At 47.4% G+C, this 20648-nt stretch overlaps 1 protein-coding gene across 24 annotated transcripts in view; it reads right to left on the bottom strand.

Annotated features, from left to right (window-relative positions):
• Positions 1 to 19102, bottom strand: part of CADPS (calcium dependent secretion activator) — a 372276-nt gene extending 353174 nt beyond the window's left edge. For 23 of the 24 annotated variants that reach the window (XM_037904781.2, XM_037904775.2, XM_037904773.2 and 20 more), the window contains exon 1: positions 18705 to 19100. In XM_037904781.2, coding sequence (XP_037760709.1) covers positions 18705 to 19085 — 381 coding nt within the window. In that variant the 5' untranslated portion in view covers positions 19086 to 19100. Of the gene's footprint in view, positions 1 to 18704 lie in introns of all 24 variants that reach the window. The other variant, XM_037904776.2, reaches the window with a different exon arrangement.
• Between the last annotated feature and the right edge of the window lie 1546 nt (positions 19103 to 20648).

Raw genomic sequence — 20648 nt, forward strand, 5'->3', positions numbered from 1 at the left:
AATAAAATCAGTATTTTACCTTCTTGGTATTGCACTACACTAAAAACCAAACAAAGAGGTCATTCTCTATGCTACTCTCTGGAAGAAAACCTGCCGAGTGTTGAATTGCTAGTGACAAACTCTCCCCTTGGATGTATTTACAACTCCCAGGCTTTAGCCCCAAAATGAAATGGAGTTGGATATCCAGGAGCTGCTTCCTCCTCAGACAGTAGCGACACATTATCTTCACAGCTGTCATGCAATTGGGCATGCCATCTCATGTCAGGCAGCAATAACTGGAAGCAACGCTTTCAATAGGGAACAGCGATCACTGCAGATGTTAATTCAGTGTGACCTACAGGATGACAAGGCACTGGGTCTTGATCATGCAAAAGCCAAAAACACATGCACACCACTATACAGCAGCTGGAGATATGGAGCAAAAGGATGTGGATGATGGAAGACAACAGAAGGGCCATGGACAAATCTTCAAGCAAGCTTGTGCTTCTTATTTAGCATCATACCAGAGACAATGTTCGGCCAGGTCCCACTCCCAGGATAGTTGGAAGAGATGTAAAGGATATTTGATTGTCTCTCTTGCTCCTCCCTACACCACCGTGAAACAAGAGAACTGTATGGGACTCACTATTTCAGGCTCGACTTGCTACCCATTGTAACAGTTGGGCCTACAAATTGTAATTGTAAGCTCAGCTGTAAAAAGTAAATGAAAGTTCATGAAGCACCACAACAACCCCTAACAATAAATGTTAACAGGAAAAGGTAACAAAAGTCCAACTTAGATGTTACATTAAATTGCTTGTAAAGCTTAGTAGAAGTGAAAAACAAAACGGCTAAGTTAGTCTAAACACAAAAGCTTTACTAATATAACTTAAGAATTGTTTTAGACCATACCTGGTAATCAAGAAAAGTGTGGAACCCAAAACTAATAAACCAAACGTGGTGTGTCAGAAATTAGGCCTCACTGGTTGACAAAATAATGAGGAGATGGGCTATTCCACCCATCACTCTTTTGGGGTGCTCCAAAAGAGACTTCGGGGGAAAAGCGATCTGAAATAAGGGAAGGAGTGAGCTTTACCATCATGGTGGTCACCCCCACCGTCTTCTGGGACCCCAGACCTCCATCCCAATCCTGAGAGATGTCCCTGACTGGATCAGACCAGGTCAGACAGAGGAAGCCAAATGACATTGGGGTTACTGACATCAGAGTTACTGTTGAGAACCCAGTCAAAAATGTGACTTTGGGGGAGAAACTGAAGGAGGGGGATTGTTTAAATTTAAAGCATGCGTTTAAATAAAAAATTCTTAATGCATCAGGATAATGGCATTTCACCTGAGCTGCTAAAATTAGCTTTCATCCAGATGATCCTGCTATCTGAGCTTGATAAGAATGTAAGTGGAAACTTGAGGACTAGGCCCCAAATCTTTCACTGCAATTCTCCAGCACAGTGTCACTTTGAATACACTTTTCCTTTCACCTCCTTTTACCATGGCTATTGTTTGCATACATTTGAAGACCTACATAAGGCATCATGAGGTTGTGTGTAAATTAAACATCAGCTCTCTTTATCATCAAGCGTGTACAACTTGTAATCATGAATTATGCAAGGCTGTATTAGCTGTCTTATAATAAGAGGCAGCAGCTGCAGACACTGCTCAGAGGACACAGTAAGTCACCAAAGGGGCAATGCAGGGATGTTTAGTTCAGATAACACGGACTCTGGAACATATTCCTATTTACTGGGTCTGATTCTATCACTCCTGGGTACCTACGCAGCCCCATTGCTGTTATATCTGAGCCCCTCACAATCCTTACTTGATTTAGCCTCACACCCCTCCCGTGAGGTAGAAGAATCTTATCATCCCATTTCACAGAGGGGAAACAGAGGCACAGAAGCTCAGTCAATTGCCCTAGTCACCCAGGAAAATCAGGGAACTGAACCGAAGTTAACTGAAACCCACACCAGCATCCCACCTGCTGAACCCCCTGCTCTCACATTACTGTAATTCACTGAGTGCCACAAAATGTTACTCTTTATTTAAAGCATTAACTTTAAGGGTCTGATCCTTCCCCACCCTACGCTTTGTGTACTCATTTACACTAGTGTAAAGCATATGCAAAATGCTATCCATTCCAAGTTGGTCTTTCCATTCACTTTGTGCTAGAGTAATACAGTGCAGCAGTGAAATGGGCCCCACACACTTACGGAAAAGAAACCATTGGTACTAGCAAACATCACAAGAAGCCTACACGATGACTGTTCTGATTTAGCAATTTGCTATTTAGCTAATTAACTCAGCCCTTGGCTTGAGTCTGCTCATTGGTAACTGATCGGGCGACACTACAGAAACAGGGTCACAGTTTACTGTTAGATAACTTTCAGCTGAGCCAGGTCTGGATGAGGATGGGAATGTTGAATTCACTGTACACTCCATTTGCCTCTGAACTGGTGACCTTGAGAAAGCTGAAGGCTTGGATTTAACTAAGAACGGTCATCATGGATTCATAGAAGTGAGATCATGCTTAATGTGATCAGGCTGACAGGGCCACGTTTTGGACATTAAAGTTTTATGTGACACTGTATCAGAAACTCTCAAACTGTGGGTAATTTATCTATATAGTCAATAGGTAAGCTATTAAGGCTGAGTGCCTTGGATACCTAAGGCTAGGAAGCACTTCAAAACACAGCCAGGTGCCTAAGAGGGAGCCACATGGACTGGTATTAAGACTGGTTTGGTTTATTTTATTTTATGTATCGCTGACCTGGAAGAACAAACTTAAAACCACATGATTACATTTGCCGATGATTCAGAGCTACATGGGTTATTCACTGCAAAAGAGGAGGGCAGTAAAATTCCAAATGACACTGAAAGAGCAAGAACCTGGGGAGATAATTAACTTAAACAATTCATGATACACAACTGCTGAACAACAAGGCTAAATTTTAAAGAAAACCATTAAAAAAAGAGACTATAAACGCTCAAAAGCCGTAGGCGTCCAAACCCAAGAGCAGATTATTATTTGCTTCCAATAGCACCCACAATGTGCTAGCGGATGTACAAACACAAAGCCGAGATGAGAGGTAGGCACCGAAATCCCACTGAGGATGTGGGCTCTATTTCCTGCTCCAAAGAGGGCTTACGCTTTTAAATGACAAAACAAACTGACAGCCAGATGGAAGGCAGGGGAAAGGAGCACAGCACACCACACAAATCAAGTGGTCTGGGGGCAATTGGTCTTGTCCTGTTTATATGCAGTGGATTCCGCTTATTAGCAACCCCTCAGTTGCCAGCAAGAAGTTGCCATTATCCTGCAGTTGCTAATAAGGGGAAGGCAGGTTTGTGGGGCTGCAGCCTGGGCCATGCCCTCCCTGGCTGCAGCCCCTCAAACCTGCCTGTGGGCAGAGCAGTGGAGTGGAGTGGGGGGCTATAGATGCCGGGGCTTTCCACGTGGAGGGGAAGCGGGCAGTGGAGTGGGGGAACTGGGGGCCCATGGCACTGCATGGTAGCATGCCCAGCGGGGAAGCTGTGGGCAGGGCAGGGCGGCAGCAAGAAGTACTATGCAGACCCCTCTGCATCCCCACAAAAGCCCTGGCACCCGGGTTCCAGCCCCGCTCCTTGCTCCTACCCTCCCCACAGCACCAGGATGCTGGCAGAGGTTTCCCTGTTGGGCAGGGATTCAGATACCCTAGCCCCTTATTACCTGTGCAGTCTCCAGGGCACAGGGAGTTTACGGAGCTGCAGTCAGGGCAGGCATGTCCCACCGCTTCCTTCCCTGGCTGCAGCCTCGCAAGCCTGTGTCCAAAACAAGTATTCAACAAGCGGCATGCTGTGGCCAATGTCCAAAACCTATTAACTTTAAAGTCAACGGGATGGGATAGGTTGGGTTCCCAGCAAATTGCTGCGATTAACTAGAAGTTGTTAATATCAGGATAGCTACTGAGTGGCATCCACAGGATGTACCTGTAAAGATATTCAGGCCACTCTCAAATAACCTACAGCTTTACCATCAGCTAGTTAGGTGCTTGTATCCATCGTGAGCGGGCCTTCAGGAGGAACTTGACGGTGAAGAGGTTAGTGGTTTTGCAGAGCAGTTACAGGAAGGGCGCTTCCCTCATAAGGGCTGAGCATGGAAGGAAGTGCAAACGTGTGCAGGAGGAAGGTACAAATGGCACATCAAGATGGCATCATTGGTAGAGCACAGGGCACCCAGGCCAGTGATGTGAAAGGGACAAGGGTGAACAAGCAGTGACTGGCAGAGTTCGGCAGGGCCTTGAAGGCAAGGACGAAAAGCTTGAATTCGATGCAGTCGAGGAGGAAAGTCGAAACACAAAAAAACCCACAAGAGTTAATGAGAAAGCAAGGCAAGAGTGTTCAGATAACTTTGACACAGTGCTAAACAGTAATAAAAAGGCAATTAGAGGTCTGGGACGTGTTCACAGTAATTGCATGTGCTATAAATAGAGCAGCGTGAAAATTGTCTCACTGAACATAACGATTTGATTCACTTTGGGGTACTTCTGCCAAAACGTGGAAATATTTCCACCAGACAGCCAGAATCTTCATTGTCTATTTGTCACACACAAACACACACATACCTTTGCATGTGAAAAATACAATAACCAAAACCTCAGCATTGTAGACCTGAGCTTAAGCAACTTAAAAATGAAGGTCTGGCAGTAGAGGCGTAAAATCATTTCTTCAAGGGAATCACATTTTTAACCGGCCAACATACCAACATGTGCTTCACAAGTACCACGTTTAGCGGGACTGATCAATGCAGAGAATATACTTTATTCGTTATAGTGCCCACTTCATAGCAGGGGCTTTTCAAACACCTGACAAAGTCCTGCTCCGAGAAGCTCACACCTGAATGATGGCTGGACAAATACACAGAGATTAGGGGGAAGAGAAACAACAAAAGCCCAGTTATATGCAGCATTCACGACAGACAGCATGGCAGAAGTGGGTCTATAAGTGCAACTTAAATGTAAAGGGGTAGGGGCCTCAAGGATGACCCACCATGAAGAGGGTGCTGCACGGAAGAAGGTAAAAAGGGGGTTGTGCAAGAAGCTGGCAAAACAGGTGGACAAGGACAGATGTTGTTAAAAAGGTATACAAAAGCTTTCGGCCTCTAATTGACCAGTTCCAATCTGGCCTATGTTGATAAAGCTGAAAATCACCATCTGGCTGTTGCCCAGTACCCTGTGTGAAATGAACGGGTTGTTGGAAGATGAGGATTATCATCTGTTTCCAGTGGCACCCACCATGTAATAGATGATGGACAAACGCAAAGGACATAGGCCTAGATCCTCAAAAGATATGAAATAAATAAGACAGGAGTCCACTATTGCAGTTAGCAGCCTGGTTGGCAGTATTAGCAGAGAGGACAACCTTCCTCCTACAGGGGTGTCCCTCCACCACAGGGCTGGGACACATGAGTGGGGCTGGGTGAAGAAGAATGTGGTTGCCCTGGCTGCAGCTGTCCCATGAAGTACCAGCAGGACCTGATTTTCGGAGGCACCGAGCATTCTCATCTCCCACTGACTCCTGTCAGAGTTATGGCTTGTGGGTCCTCAGCAAAAGCCTTGGCACAATTACTATGACGCCCTCTTATATGCACATTTTTCAAAAAACCATTTAGAACAAATGTTTACAAATGAAGATAGAATGACAAGCCTACTCGCCCAAGTCCAACCTTATCACATAGCACTTCCCGAGCAGGCTGTTTTCAGTCTGTTCTCTGACCAACTAAGCCAATCTCCAAAATGAGCTAGGTAAGGCCCCTAATGGGGCTCTGAGTGCAAACCCTCACTGGAGGATGCTCTGCACTGGGGCAGGGGTCTGCATGCCCACAACCAGCTCTCTGCAAGATCAGGACCTACATTTTTAGGAGAATAGGTTGCTCAGCCTTGCAGAAACTGCAGTTCATTGGAGCGATCGTTGGTCAGCGGACAGTGTATGGGCAGATCCTCAGCATCATAACTCCATCTGCAAATTATTGCAAACTCCATCTCCATCATAACTCCATAGCTCAGTTGATTTGTCTGGCTTTACTTTCTTCAGATTCATTCCGAGGTGGAGAAGAATGTAACTCCGAACTGAAAGGCAGGTTTCATTACAATTATCGCTGCTAGCAAGAGACCAGGTGAGATTGCCCAGAAGATAAGGAAGAAAAGAATGACTCTGAAATCATTAATAGAGATGAGGGAAGTGGGGTAGGATGCAGCAAAGCCTGTGATTAGAGGCCATCTTATAAGCCTCGCTGAGTAAAACAAAGTCATTTTTCACATTCCTGTTCACTAAATGGGCTAAGACATTACAGAACTTCTCTGAGCAGAACATCTGTTTAGACCGTAAGGTCCTCAGGGCATGGCAGGCATCGTTTCCTTGTGTCTCTTGGAAAGCGTCAAATACGCTGACAGCACTTAATAACAATACTCTATAGGACTCACAGGACAGTTGAAGCAGGAACTCAATCTTATATGAGCCACTCTCGGGGCTGCAGTCCAATGGATGTACTAGGGATGCCTGAGGACCACAGATGAGAAAAGACTTGAGGGTAGGCGGATGTAGTTAAGGTGACACTTCCAGCTTGTCACTGTATAAGCTCCCATTGTCCTCCTGAAGTTCTTGAGTATCCAGGAGGACTTGGGAGCTGTTCGGCTGGCCTCCACTATCTGCAGGGAGCTGCCAAAGCAGAGATCAGTCACCTGGTTCAGAGCCACCCAAGGCTCTGCTCAGACCTGGCATTCTTGTATGAGGCTCCAGAGGAAGGGGGTGCACAATGGGCAGAACAGACTCACTGATGAGGGACGCAGCAGAGAGACTCAAGAGCATTTTCTGCCCTTTTCCCCTGCCTTTTTCTGGAAAAAGGTCTTTTGTCCTCACTCCTTCCATGTTGGTCTAGGTTCTGCGAAGACCTGGGAAGAGAGATGGTATCTTAGCAGAAAGGCACCCGGTGATGTAGGAGAAGTGGGGCAGCAACCCTGCATCTGGATTGCCTACCACCTATCTGATGGAGGGTTACAGAGGATTTACACACTGGTCCAAACTGGTGGTACCCACACCATGGAATGTCCTTTCTCCAGCAATTTGTAAGTAAATTGTATCCATCTTATGCAATCTTAATTTTGAAAAATATAAGATCTCCTCACTCCTAGACAGTGTTTTGTGGGCAAAATCCTGGCTCCAATGAAGTCAATGGCAAGATTCTCATTGACATCAGTGGGTCCAGGATTTCACCTTTCATCTTTATTGATTAGATTTAGTATATCAGCTGGGATTATGTAATTAAGCAATTATAGGATGTTTACTGCGTACTTCTGTGAACTAAGTTATTGCCAGCTGTGACAATCTGTATCCCTATGTTCATCTCTTTTACAAGACCATGATAAATTTTGTACAAAGTATACCTAGTGAGGAATCATTTGAAAACTCATAATTTGGTGATCATTATTGTCCTAGTAAAATGTGTGGCAACATTGTATGTAAAGTTATAAAATTCTACTGTATGACAATACTGAGACATGTTCCAAGTTTAGAAAAGCAGTCAAAAAATCAGTTCCTCAGAGACAAAAGGCAAACTGATGCCTCAAGCAGATGTAAACAAAATCAAATAGACCATCCCCTGGGTAAGTGGTCATTCTTTGGCATGAAAAAGGTTGTGAGCGAGAAATGTACATCTTAGCAAAGAAACAGCTTTCTGTCTCCTGAATCCCAGCTAGAGAGGACTCTCAAAGGAAAAAAAAAGTATATGAATGAAGAACAGATGCCCCAAGTTTTTCCTCCCTTTCTCTCTACCCATGGTAGCCACAACACCTGTGGAACAAAAACAGCTTTGGACGGAGGGAGGAATCCTGTCTGAAAGGAATTCAGCCAGAAAAATCTGCTGAAGCATGTGGTGAGAGAGACTTATGCTTTGAATTCACTTAGCTTATTAAGTTAGATATTACAGTAAAAGCTTTTTTATCCCACATGATGGGGTAATGGGGGGGGGGAGGTACCGGTAGGTAAAAAATTCCGGTTAACTAAGAGGGAGGGAGTTTGGGTGTGGGAGGGGGCTTGGGACTGGGAGTTGCATCATGGGAAGGGGTGCGGGGCAGGGGGTTGGGGCACAAGAGGGATAGATAATAGGACAGAAAATATCATGTTGCCTCTATATAAATCCATGGTACGCCCACATCTTGAATACTGTGTGCAGATGTGGTCACCCCATCTCAACAAAGATATATTGGAATTCGAAATGGTACCGGTACCAAAAAGGGCAACATAAATTATTAGGGGTATGGAACAGCTTCCATATGAGGAGAGATTAATAAGGCTGGGACTTTTCAGCTTGGAAAAGAGACGACTAAGGGGGGGGATATGATAGAGGTCTATAAAATCATGACTGGTGTGGAGAAAGTAAATGAGATATTATTTACTCCTTGTCATAACACAAGAACTAGGGTCATCAAATGAAATTAATGGCAGCAGGTTTAAAGCAAACAAATGGAAGTATTTTTTTCCACACAACGCACAGTCAACCTGTGGAGCTCCTTGCCAGAGGATGTTGTAAAGGCCAAGACTATAACAGGGTTAAAAAAAGAACTAGAGAAGTTCATGGAGGCTAGGTCCATCAGTGGCTATTAGCCAAGATGGGCAGGGACAGTGTCCCTAGCCTCTGTTTGCCAGAAGCTGGGAATGGGCGACAGGGGATGGATCACTTGATGATTACCTGTTCTGTTCATTCCCTCTGGGGCATCTGGCATTGGCCACTGTCGGTAGACAGGATACTGGGCTAGATGGACCTTTGGTCTGACCCAGCATGGCCGTTCTTATTTCTGGGAGGAAGTCTGGGACTGGGAATTTGTTGGTGTTACTCTGCAGTGTAACTCAAGAGTGGCTGGCAATTGCACCCATACCAGTACAGCTAGGAGTGAGTTACATGCTAGAGGCTGTGTGTGAACAGACCAGGAGTGGTCGCTCTCACATAGAAACTGTGTAAAAGGCACTCCCAGTTGGAGAATTGAGGAGACAAAGCTGTTCAACAGTCCAGATTGTATCCTGGGTCACAGGCGCCAGCTTCCTCCGGGCCCCAGAGATTTCAACCCCCTGCTTTGCCTCCGGCCCCGCCCCCACTCACCCCCTTCCCCGAAGTCTCCACCCCACCTCTTTCCGCCCCGCCTCTTCCCACCTAGCTCCATCCCCTCCTCTGAGGGCACCCCGGCCCTGCTCCTCCCCACCCCGAGCCTCCTGCACGCCATGAAATAGCTGATCGTGGCAGGCGCTGAGAGGGAGGGAGAGGAGGTGATTGGCAGGGCCACCGGCAGATGCTGGGGGCGGGGGAAGCTGGCTGCCCATGGCCACTGAGCACCCACTTATTTTTTTTTCTGTGGGTGTTTCAGGGCTGGAGCACCCATGGAGTCGGTGCCTATGCCCTGGGTAATATCACAATGGCACTTTCAGAACAAGAAAAATGGAGACTGCTTTAACATGAATTTTGTAGCATCTCTCGCAAATGAAAGGATAATGTGTCACTGAAACCTAATACCACGATTCTGATTGGCTGATGTTTCTGCTACTAAATGCTTTTAATGATAAAGCAGTAATTATATTTTCCTTTGACATAACCTATAAAAAAAGAGTAAGACTGCATCAAATACAACACAAATACTATACAGGTAAATTACTGCAGACCACTGTCTGCTGGAATGAAATAGTCATGCATAGTTCAGCAGAAGAAATTACAAGTTATGCAAAAGGCAAACTGCTTTAGGGAGAGTGTCTAGACTATGCATAGCAAGACTATAAATAGTATTTTTAAAGGTAGACTTAACCGCCAAACTAAACTGAACCATCACAAGAGTCCCCACAACTGTTAGTTAAGTAAGGTCTCTGGGCTGAGAGATTTCACACATATTCAATTAATAATTCACAGAGATGCTGGCAATAGTCTTGGACCACTGACCAGCAACCCACAAATCTCAAACAGACAAATGAATAACAGGTTTACAAGATATTTAATCTCTTCTTAATAATCTACAAAGTGTAAAAAAAAGCCTAAGTATGACAAATATTTAATATACCCTCAAATTAAATTAAGACAAGGTGCCAGCAAAATAAATTATAGGCGTTTTTAAGTGAAACTATTGATTCTTTGTGTGTTCCAGGAACTACTTTGCATTCAGTATTCATATTCTTTTTCTCACTCTGCACAGATCCAGATTGCAAACATACTGCATTTCCTCTCCCAGGTAAACGCATTCCAAGCGGTGATTCTTCTTCACACTGACAGCTTGTCTTCACTGAGAGCATCTCAGTTTACTGCAGTGCTAAGAACCATAGGATCTGATCCCAGAAGTCCTGGCACCACACAAGGTGAATGCAGCATAAGGGTAGATGCAGTAACTCAAGAGCAGCTTTGCAGTGTGCACGCTCACAACCAGGCTAGGATAATCCGGTTGCTCAGATCCTAGCGCTGACCACCTGAGTGAACTTTGCAACAAAGACATAACCTTGGATGACTAGTCTCAGGGTTTCTTCAGCAGAATACTAGACACCAATCTAAAGCAGTCCTGCAGCCTTAAATCGTGTGAGTAATCATGATGAGCTAGACTGCGAATACCTCTAACGCAGCTGCACCGAGGCATAAGGGCTCCCTCTCATCTGCCTGCATGGCCGTATCAGGGTCACTTGGATCTTGGACACATTTCCTTGCAGGACACAAGAGCTATGGTGTAGATGCTCCTCCCAGGGAGCAAAGAGGTCAAAGACCAGACAGGAAGTGGATGGAACACTGGGTTTTACCTCCCACATGCTGGCCAGCTTCAAAGACACCCGTAAAGCCAACGTGAAGAAGTGCAATATTGATGTTAACTCATGGGAAACCTAAGCCCTCAACCTACAAAAATGGAAAAGGACCTTGTAGCAGGGATCCCAGTATGTCAAGATCCAACAAAGACAAAAGGAAACAGAGAAACTGGAAAGGAGGAAAGAACGTGCTGCAGTCCAACTCAACCATTCAGATCTGCTCCTTCCACAGGGAAATGTCTGCCCCAACTGTGACAAGATCTGTGGATCCTGGATCAGTCTCGTTAGCCACCCTTGGATCCACCAGAAATAACTGGCTCTCATTCTGTGGAAGACAATCATCCTCAAACTCTGCTAGCAGCTGGTCAGAGGAGCTGACTGGGGTATGAAGGGAAGTAAGCAGCTCCTTTCAAGAGCTGCAGTACACTACTTCCGTCCCCAGAACAAGAGTGGAGAGACGGGAGGAATCCGACACCAAGTCACAATTCCATCCAAAGGCTGCTGCTGGTGCAGGGCAGCTTCACAGCATCCCTTGCTCGCGGTGCAGTCCAAGAAGCACAATATATCGGTGTCTTCAGTAAGTCTATTCACATACGAATGGTGAAGGGTTTTCTTGCAGGATCTACAATGCTGTCTGGGAAAGCCACGAAATATTTAGTTACTCCAGACATTGCACGAGCTTTGCTATTTTCTCAGTTATTATAGCAGTCTGAATTTATGCATGAAAAACAGAAGCTGATATTTAAAGTGTATTTTAGCTGGCCTTACAGGCCCTGCTTCAGCTTATGCACATACTTAACTTTAAGCATGGGCATAAACCCATCCTTATTCAACAAATAGGTACGTGCTTCTTAAGCTGATGCTTAGGTGCTGTGTTGAAGGGGGGCCAGACCAATAATAAAGTAAGTTACATCATCACATAACACACAGGACCAGCTAGGATTTCAAATACACCGATATCAACCCAGAGTAGCTCTACTGAATGAGTAATTCACAGTAATCTGAATCAAGCCCTCAATTTTTTCCACTACAATATTATACGGTTATGAAATGACAATATCTCTAGATTTCCCTTTTGCCTGTTCACCTACATTGCATAAAAACACAGCCGTCTGTTTAATACCACTGTTAACATATTCATTAATTTTAATGTCTCGCCTAATGGATTCATTACATTTTAAAACAAACTAAAAAGAGTCCTTCACGTTGCTGCTTTCTAAATAAAACACAGAACATGTGGTATTGATAACCCTGACAACATCCATCCATCTTTCACTCGCCTTACGCTTGTTCAAATGAATGAGCTGAGCTATACCGCGTCTCCAGTTTAGCCTCAAGTATTTGGGGCTTTGGTTTCAAGGTGTCGTGGAGGTGGTGCTCTCTGGCTCTGAGGGAAGTGTTAGCTAGCATCTTATCAAAAGTGTACCCAGCTGGCGACAGACATGTGCCAGGGAACACAGCTAGGCTGAAAGAAGGGGGCAAGAGGTCAAGGGTTTCATAGGAAAAAAGCAACAGCCTGGACTGAAGCCGCGAACAAATCCCTCCTAAATTGATATACGCCATCTGACTCCTCTACCCTTCATGGGCCTCGGCAAAGGATTTATATTATTCATGCTCAACTGGGTGCAGGAAAATGCCATGTTTAACTCTTCTCCCAACAATCAAATAAGAGCTAAAGCAAAGGCAAAAAAGTCTGAGGTAAGCCTCTAACAAATATAAATGCCCTCTAGAACATTAAAATAAAATGTGAATCAGATTTACAGTTAAACCACAGATATCCGTATCTACTAAAGTGAAGGTCATATGTAGCAAATAAATGAAAGTATAAAGACGTTAATCTAGGTCTGAATATATTGATAAACACCTTTCTGTGTCCCTGAAACTGATCGAGAATCAGTGATTTGAAAATAGTATCCTATGGGGGCAGCATTAGATAGAATTCCTCTTGGAGTTTGAAATAGAGCGTATTTGACTGTAGCATAAACAGGGAATACTTGCTCTACTGACTGCATTGCACAGTCATCTAAGGCTGTGCATTCATACATTCCCATGAGATTCTTTGCTTTGCTATTATAATTTAACACAACTGCATATAATTATCTTGCCAATATGACTATCTTATACTTATATAGTTCCTTTCACCTTGAAGGGCCCCAAAACAATTCACAACTTACATTTTCTATTCATAGATCACTATGCACATCCATGGTGCTATATAAATAGCAACTACAGTGTATAGATACCACACTACAGTAATGCAGCCACCTCTGGGGTGGAGGATGGCAGCCAGACATTATATAACACATACCTGCACATTGGTGGTGGGAGAAGTGATGGGGTGGGGGCAAATCCCAACTCTTCAGAAAAGTACCTGGGATCTTTAATGTCCACATAGCGTACACAAGACCTTGAGTTTGCAGCTTGTCTGAATGTCATTGAAATCAATTTACCTCTTTTTTTCTTTAAAAATTATTTCTAAGGTTGCAGGAAACAACAGAAAGAGGTGGCAAGCAGCCCAGGCACTTTGAATAGACCCCATACAACATGGCACATCCTGAGTTTTATGTTGCTCCCATTTAAATGGGCTGCACTCTGGAAACAGTGGGGGAGAGCAGGGGCTCTGCCTTTCACACCCACCAAAAGCAAGTTGTGGCCCCCGCAGAGCTGAGTGGGTGGAAGGAGAGGAGCGTGCGGTCTCTTGAAAAGGGCTGAGGCAAAGTACTCCCTTGCCCCCAAGGTTCCTCCTGGCCTAACCTGAGGAACATGCAGCGTACGGTGTGCAGTGCCCCTTACTCTGGGCTGAGCCTAATGGTTCCATCCAGCCCACCAGAAATATGTTCTAAACCCGTTTTCATTGGCAATGAAGGGCCCAACCCAGGGAGATTACACAGCACCTTCAATAATCCTGCCATTTCAGGACTGCAGCCTAACGGCCTAAGTATTTCCTACTTAGTGGTTCCCTGCTGCCCTAACACTGTTCAATCCTCACAGCTGCAGCTGCCTAAATATCATGCCTGATCTAGCAGAACGCAGTCCAATGGAACTGCCATTGAAATCAAGCGGACTTTTGCCCGAGTGAGGACTGCAGGATCAGACTCATTAGGGTTTCTATAGATATATAGTTCTATAAGATATACAGAATTTACCACAGAGTATCTAAAGTGTGAGGCAGTCCCTTAGTAACACAGCACTTTCCTGTCCGCATTCATCAAGCTAAGGGCCGACAAAGTTCTTGCAGGATGAAATATTTAATTTCCTTTGTTCTCTAATCCACTCCAATAAAATCACCAGGGCCCCCTGTGCGTGTAATGAAGCAAACCCTTCTCTTATTACCCTTTCAGCAAACCTCTTCCTTATACGAACACTCCTGCTCATCCTAGTGTGACACAGTTCCTGCCTGGCCTGGTGCATCCTTCTGAGAAAAGATGGAGAGGGTTGGACTAGTTCCATTTACTCTAAACTCTGATCAATATGGGAGGAGAGGAGTCTTGCTGCTTAAAAACTATCATTTTGTAAAACCTGGTCAACTCCTTTCCAGACGTCAAACTTTTTAAGAGGTAAAATGCAAACTGCACGTAAAAAAGAAAGTGGTGGATCAATCTCCTGTAAAATAGGGAAACCGATCCAGTAAGAATTTGAACAAATGAATCATTTTTCTTCTAGGAATGAAAATGTATTTGTTATGTCCCAATTTGTCTCAAAGCACATGTTTTTGAGTCAGGACCTCCAAAGTACTTCTAAACAAACACATGAATGAATAGAAAGTTTCCACAAAGACTTAAATCCAGCAACACTATCATGACAGGTTTCAGAGTAACAGCCGTGTTAGTCTGTATTCGCAAAAAGAAAAGGAGGACTTGTGGCACCTTAGAGACTAACCAATTTATTTGAGCATGAGCTTTCGTGAGCTACAGCTCACTTCATCGGATGCATACTGTGGAAATCGCAGAAGACATTATATACACAGACACCATGAAACAATGCCTCCTCCCACCCCACTCTCCTGCTGGTAATAGCTTATCTAAAGTGATCATCAAGTTGGGCCATTTCCAGCACAAATCCAGGTTCTCACCCTCCGCCCTCCCACAAACAAACTCACTCTCTTGCTGGTAATAGCCCATCCAGAGTGACCACTGTCTTCACAATGCGTATGACTGTGAAGACAGTGGTCACTCTGGATGGGCTATTACCAGCAAGAGAGTGAGTTTGTTTGTGGGAGGGCGGAGGGTGAGAAAACCTGGATTTGTGCTGGAAATGGCCCAACTTGATGATCACTTTAGATAAGCTATTACCAGCAGGAGAGTGGGGTGGGAGGAGACATTGTTTCATGGTCTCTGTGTATATAATGTCTTCTGCGATTTCCACAGTATGCATCCGATGAAGTGAGCTGTAGCTCACGAAAGCTCATGCTCAAATAAATTGGTTAGTCTCTAAGGTGCCACAAGTCCTCCTTTTCTTTCTACTATCATGACAATCATCCAACCCCGACTGGCCAGACAGGGAATGAGTCCAACTTGCTCCCCATTTTGTTCTCTCGCTAATGATACACCATAGGCAAATGAGACAGGAAAACACCAAACACACCACCTTCCCTTTTCTACAACAATCTGTCAGGATAACGACAGTTCGCATTCAAGGATACTGAAACAATTTTTATAGTGGGGGTGCCGAGAGCTGTAAACCCTGTCTACGATGGAAATCATTTCAAGCCGGGGGTGCAGTAGCACCCCAAGATCCAGCACCTGTGGTCCAGTCATTAACTCCTTGCTCAGACAATCCTTGCATTGAAGTCAATGGGAGTTTTTTGCCTGAGCTGAGAGTCTAGCCTCCATCCCAGGAAATCTCTGGGACAACACAGTTGAGGAATATACAGTAAAAAAACAGAATGAGTTTACTTTCAAAAACAGTTACATACAGTCAAGGAAAACAACAGAGATTCTTCAGTTTCCCAAACTCTTATTATAGGATAGGAGATTATTTTTAAACGCACTGCAACTCATTTATTTTGACAGTTGTTTTACTACTTGCATAAATAGGCCAAATATGTTTTCTCACATTATTCTTCTTGACAGAAAGTGATTCACTTTCTTCTGTACTCCTGTTTTAGCTTCCTGATACCCTTTTTCTGTATTCCACTTTATCTTTGCCCCCTACTACTTCCACTTTTTTATTTCACCTGTGCTGCCTCTATAGGCTTTTTTCCTGTTTTGCCTTTTTTCCTCTCTTCCTTTCTTCTTTTCTTGTTGGTGCAATATTTTTTTCATGTGATAGGATTTATTCCTGCTCTACATTAATTTTCAGATCACCAAAATATTTTAGGTTCCTGTGGAAAGCTAATTTCTATTAGCAATTCACCTTTAACTGAAATCCAGTTTTTCCTTTAGCAGCTACAGAAAAACCTAGTGATTACTTTACATTCCCCACCTTTTTTTTTCTAATGTGGAGAAATTCTAAAGGAAACAGGGTGGCAAAACTAAAAATATGTCCACAGCCTACTAGAAGAGTTGCAATAAAAAACCCATGATATAAAAATCTAGCTGTATCACCACCACCACATTTCACCCAACCAACAAAAGCACGGGACCATTCAATGTTGCATCAACATCAGATTGCTCTATATTGCCTTCAGATTATTTGTGGTCCAGATATTCATTTCTACCTCCTCCTGCACCAATGACTAATAATAGCTTTGTGGTGTGACCAGACTGAATGAACGGTGTTTACTCCTGAAATCTTTCTGGTTTATACAGATGCTTTGTCAACGCAAAACAGAATCTGGTCCAAATCTACAGTGGCAATAAACTTAATTAAATAACATGGGGGAAAAAAGCAGGCAGACATTCCAGATAGTCATATCCCATTCTCTGTCTACTCAGACTGCTTTGGGAAGAAAGTCAGCTGCATTTGACTGAAATGCATTCTGTGCCTGTGGGAATTAACTGCCCTCCAAAACCCAGATTGCTGTATTGGTCTGTAATCTGGCAGAAGGAGAACTAGCAGATAAATCCACCACAACTGGAAGAGTCAATAACACTTCTTTTAATTCACTGCAGCATTGTACCTCCTGATTTAGACTCCAGTTTTGAGGTGTTCTTTCCTACTCTTTTGTCTGGAAGTGCTATATACTGCTGTATTGTAGTGACGCATTCACAAAGGTATAGTTAATGTTGTGTCAGCACTTTCATTTTAAAGCTTTATTTTCATATATTCTTCAGTTGGTAATTAGTAATATATTTGTAACTTGGCCATAAACATTTACTACAGGCTGAAACTTATAAGTTTCTAGCTTGATTCTGAAGTGCTTTACAACAGAGAAGTAAAGAGAGAGGATATATAAAAATACAATGACAGTGCAAACACATATCTTTATGTTAATTCTTTTGAACACAGTTACATGTAGCTCAACCACCACTTTGAATTAGTTAGAATATAAATTTAACAAGCAAATATTTAACAGTACAGTTAAATCTCCTGTAATTTTTTAGGGGTGTGTGTGTGTGTAAATCTTTAAATGGCCAAGATTCTAAACTTTACAATCTGGACACCACATAAATAGAATATCTAATCTTCAGATGCATCTTTGCAAAGATTCGTATGTATCTGAATGTACATTGGAGTGCAATGCATCAGAAGAAAACATCTTTATTATGCGTGGGTAAATTAAAGTGGTGTTTAAAAAACATTTAAGTTTATACTCCCACAACAACTTGACTGGCCACAGGGTAAATACTTCCTTTGCAATGTAACATACATATATACGCAACCAATGCATTTTAATTGCTCTTGAATTTATCAGAACTTTTGTGGGCCTTAATATTATTTAAATACAGGCATTTTTATGCATTTTCCCTGGCTATCAGGGCTATGGCCGGTGATGTTTTTCAAAACCCAACTTCGCAATAATCAGTCAAGGAATTATGCAAAAATCATCAGTGGTGCAGTTTTTAATGACTGGCTTGAAAAGAAAACAAGTGAGCTGAATTTGATGTGAAGCATGGTTTGTTATTGTTAGACATCAAAGCGGCACGGAGATGGCTGAAGGCTGGGACTCCTCCAGCAGGAACACAAAAGCTTTGATGCAATAATGGGAGCTCACAGCAGTACAAGCACTGTAAGCAACTGGGGCAAAGTAACCTTTGCTTAGATCTCTTAGATCAGTGGCTGGGCTGCTTCCCTGAGTTTGGCACACCTGACGCACTTGGAACAGGAAGGCTAGGGAGAAAGACAGAGAGGTGCAAGGGAATGGGATCACTGCCCCTGTCCCTCTCTCTCATTATTATTATTAGCAGCAATATTATGCCTGTTTAAAAAGCCAAGGGGACCCTGGCAATATTTGCGGTTACATATGGCACAGGGAAGAGGCAGACAGAAGGGGCCATGGGCCATCTGAGGGGAAGCGGGGTTGGTCCATTTCCAGTGTCACCACCACCAGGGCAGCAGGTGCAGCAAGGAGGGAGCTAAGATAGGCTCTTGGTACCCAGGGCTCCTTTACTTTCCCCATCTCCATTCCTATTTTCCCCCCGCTGCCTCTTTCCCCCTCCCTCTCCGCCTTGGCCCAGCTGCTGCACGCAAGGTGCCCCTGGGGCTCCCTCTTGAGCAGGGCAAGGCAGTGTGAGCCCAGCCGCCTCCCCGCTCCCCGGGCAACGGGGGCCTCCGGCTGGGCCCCTCCTGAGCCCCCTGCAGCTGCCGCAAGCCGCTCCCAGCCCCCGTTCGCCCCCTCCTGCCCTGCCGGCCCCAACGCAGCCTTCCCCCTCCCTTCGCCCAGCGGGCGCCAGGCACCCGGGGGTGCCACCCGGACCCTCCCCTTGGCATTGGCAGTGCCCCCCCCCGGCACGGCTGCTCCCCCCCCCCCATACACACTCCCTCCTGCGGGCCTGGCCCGGCCCCGCCCCGGGGGCGCCCCCGGCCCCTACCTTCTGCTGCCGGCGGGCCATGTCGGTGGGCTGCTTGGCGTTGAAGGGGTAGGCGATGCAGCGCATCACGAAGACATAGAGCTGCAGCCGCCGCTTCCGCTCCTCCTCCTCCTTCTGCAGCCGCTCGAGCTCTTCCTTCTCCTTCTCGCTCACCACCGACGGGCTGGGGCTGGAAGGCCGGGCGCCGCCGCCGGCCCCTCCGCCGCCCGCCCCTGCGCCGGCCCGGCCGCCGGGCTGCAGCCCGGCGCCCGGCCCGGGGCTCTCGCCGGTGCGGCTGGGCGAGAGGCGAGCGCCGGGCGGGGCCGGGGCCAGCACCTCCTTGCCGCTCTCCTCCTCCACCAGCTCCTCCGACTCCTCCTCGCTGGACGACGGGTCCAGCATGCCGGCGGCGGGCGCGGCCGGGCGGCGACGGGGCGACTGCGGGTCAGGCGGCGGCCCGGGGCATGGGGCGCCCAAAGCCCCCGGGCTCGCTCGCTCGGGCCGCTGGCCGGCTCGCCCGGGGCTCGCAGCGCCCAAGCCCGGGCGGGGGCTTCGCGACGCGGCGCGCCCGGGCTCAGCGGCAGGCGGCCGCCCCGCGCAAGGACGATGCTCGGCGGCGGCCAGCTGTGGCCGCGGAGGGGAGCGAAGGAGGCATCTTCCCCGGCGGGGCGGGGCGTGTGTGTGTGTGGGGGGGGGGGGGGGAGCGGTGACGTGGCCCCGCCCCGCGTTAACCCTGCCCTGCCCGGCGCGGCTCAGCGGCGCCGCGCGCGAGCCCGGGCGCTGACCAGGGTGCTGGAGCGGCGCGCGGCGGGACGCAGGGGGGCGGGGCAGCCGCCGCCGCGCGCTCCCTCCGCCCCCCCCGCCCCCGCCCGGCCTCCCGCGGCGCATGCCCGCGCCGCTTCCCTCCCTCCCCTCCCCCCACCCCGGCCCTCCGCCGCGCGCCCGCCCCGCCCCGCTGTGCCGCGGCGGGGCTCGTGCCCGTGAGCCAAGGGAACCGGCCGCCCTCGGCCCCGTGCCCTGCGCGTGCCCCGATCGGGGGACCAGGCGGTGCCCGGGGGGAGGGGCGGGTGGGGGGTTGCAGGGAGATGGGGCGGATAGGGGGCTGGAGGGGCAGATGGGGGGTTGCAGGGAGATGGAGGGGCAGATAGGGCTTGGCAGAGGAGGGGGCGAATAGGGGGCTGGAGGGGCAGATGGGGGGTTGCAGGGAGATGGGGCGAATAGGGGGCTGGAGGCGCGGGTGGGGGGTTGCAGGGAGATGGGGCGGATAGGGGGCTGGAGGGGCGAATAGGGGGCTGGAGGAGCAGATGGGGGGTTGCAGGGAGATGGGGCGGATAGGGGGCTGGAGGGGCGGGTGGGGGGTTGCAGGGAGATGGGGCGGATAGGGGGCTGGAGGGGCGGGTGGGGGGTTGCAGGGAGATGGGGCGGATAGGGGGCTGGAGGGGCGAATAGGGGGCTGGAGGGGCAGATGGGGGGTTGCAGGGAGATGGAGGGGCAGATAGGGCTTGGCAGAGGAGGGGGCGAATAGGGGGCTGGGAGGGGCAGATGGGGGGTTGCAGGGAGATGGGGGCAGATGGGGTTGGCAAAGGAGGGAGAGGCAGATGGGGATTGCAGGGAGATGGAAAGGAAGAAAGGGGTTGGCGGAGGAGGCAGGGAGGGACGGATAGGGGGCTGGAGGGGCAGATGGGGGGGTTGGAGGGAGATGGAGGGGCAGATAGGGGTTGGCAGAGGAAGGGGGCTGGAGGGGCAGATGGGGGTTGCAGGGAGATGGGGCAGATAGGGGGCTGGAGGGGCAGATGGGGGTTGCAGGGAGATGGGGCAGATAGGGGGCTGGAGGCGCAGATGGGGGTTGCAGGGAGATGGGGGCAGATGGGGTTGGCAGAGGAGGGAGGGGCAGATGGGGATTGCAGGGAGATGGAAAGGAAGAAAGGGGTTGGCAAGGGAGGGAGGGGCGGGATGGGGGCTAGA

The sequence above is a fragment of the Chelonia mydas genome, chromosome 7 (genome assembly GCF_015237465.2).
Source record: "Chelonia mydas isolate rCheMyd1 chromosome 7, rCheMyd1.pri.v2, whole genome shotgun sequence".
Lineage (NCBI taxonomy): Eukaryota > Metazoa > Chordata > Testudines > Cheloniidae > Chelonia > Chelonia mydas.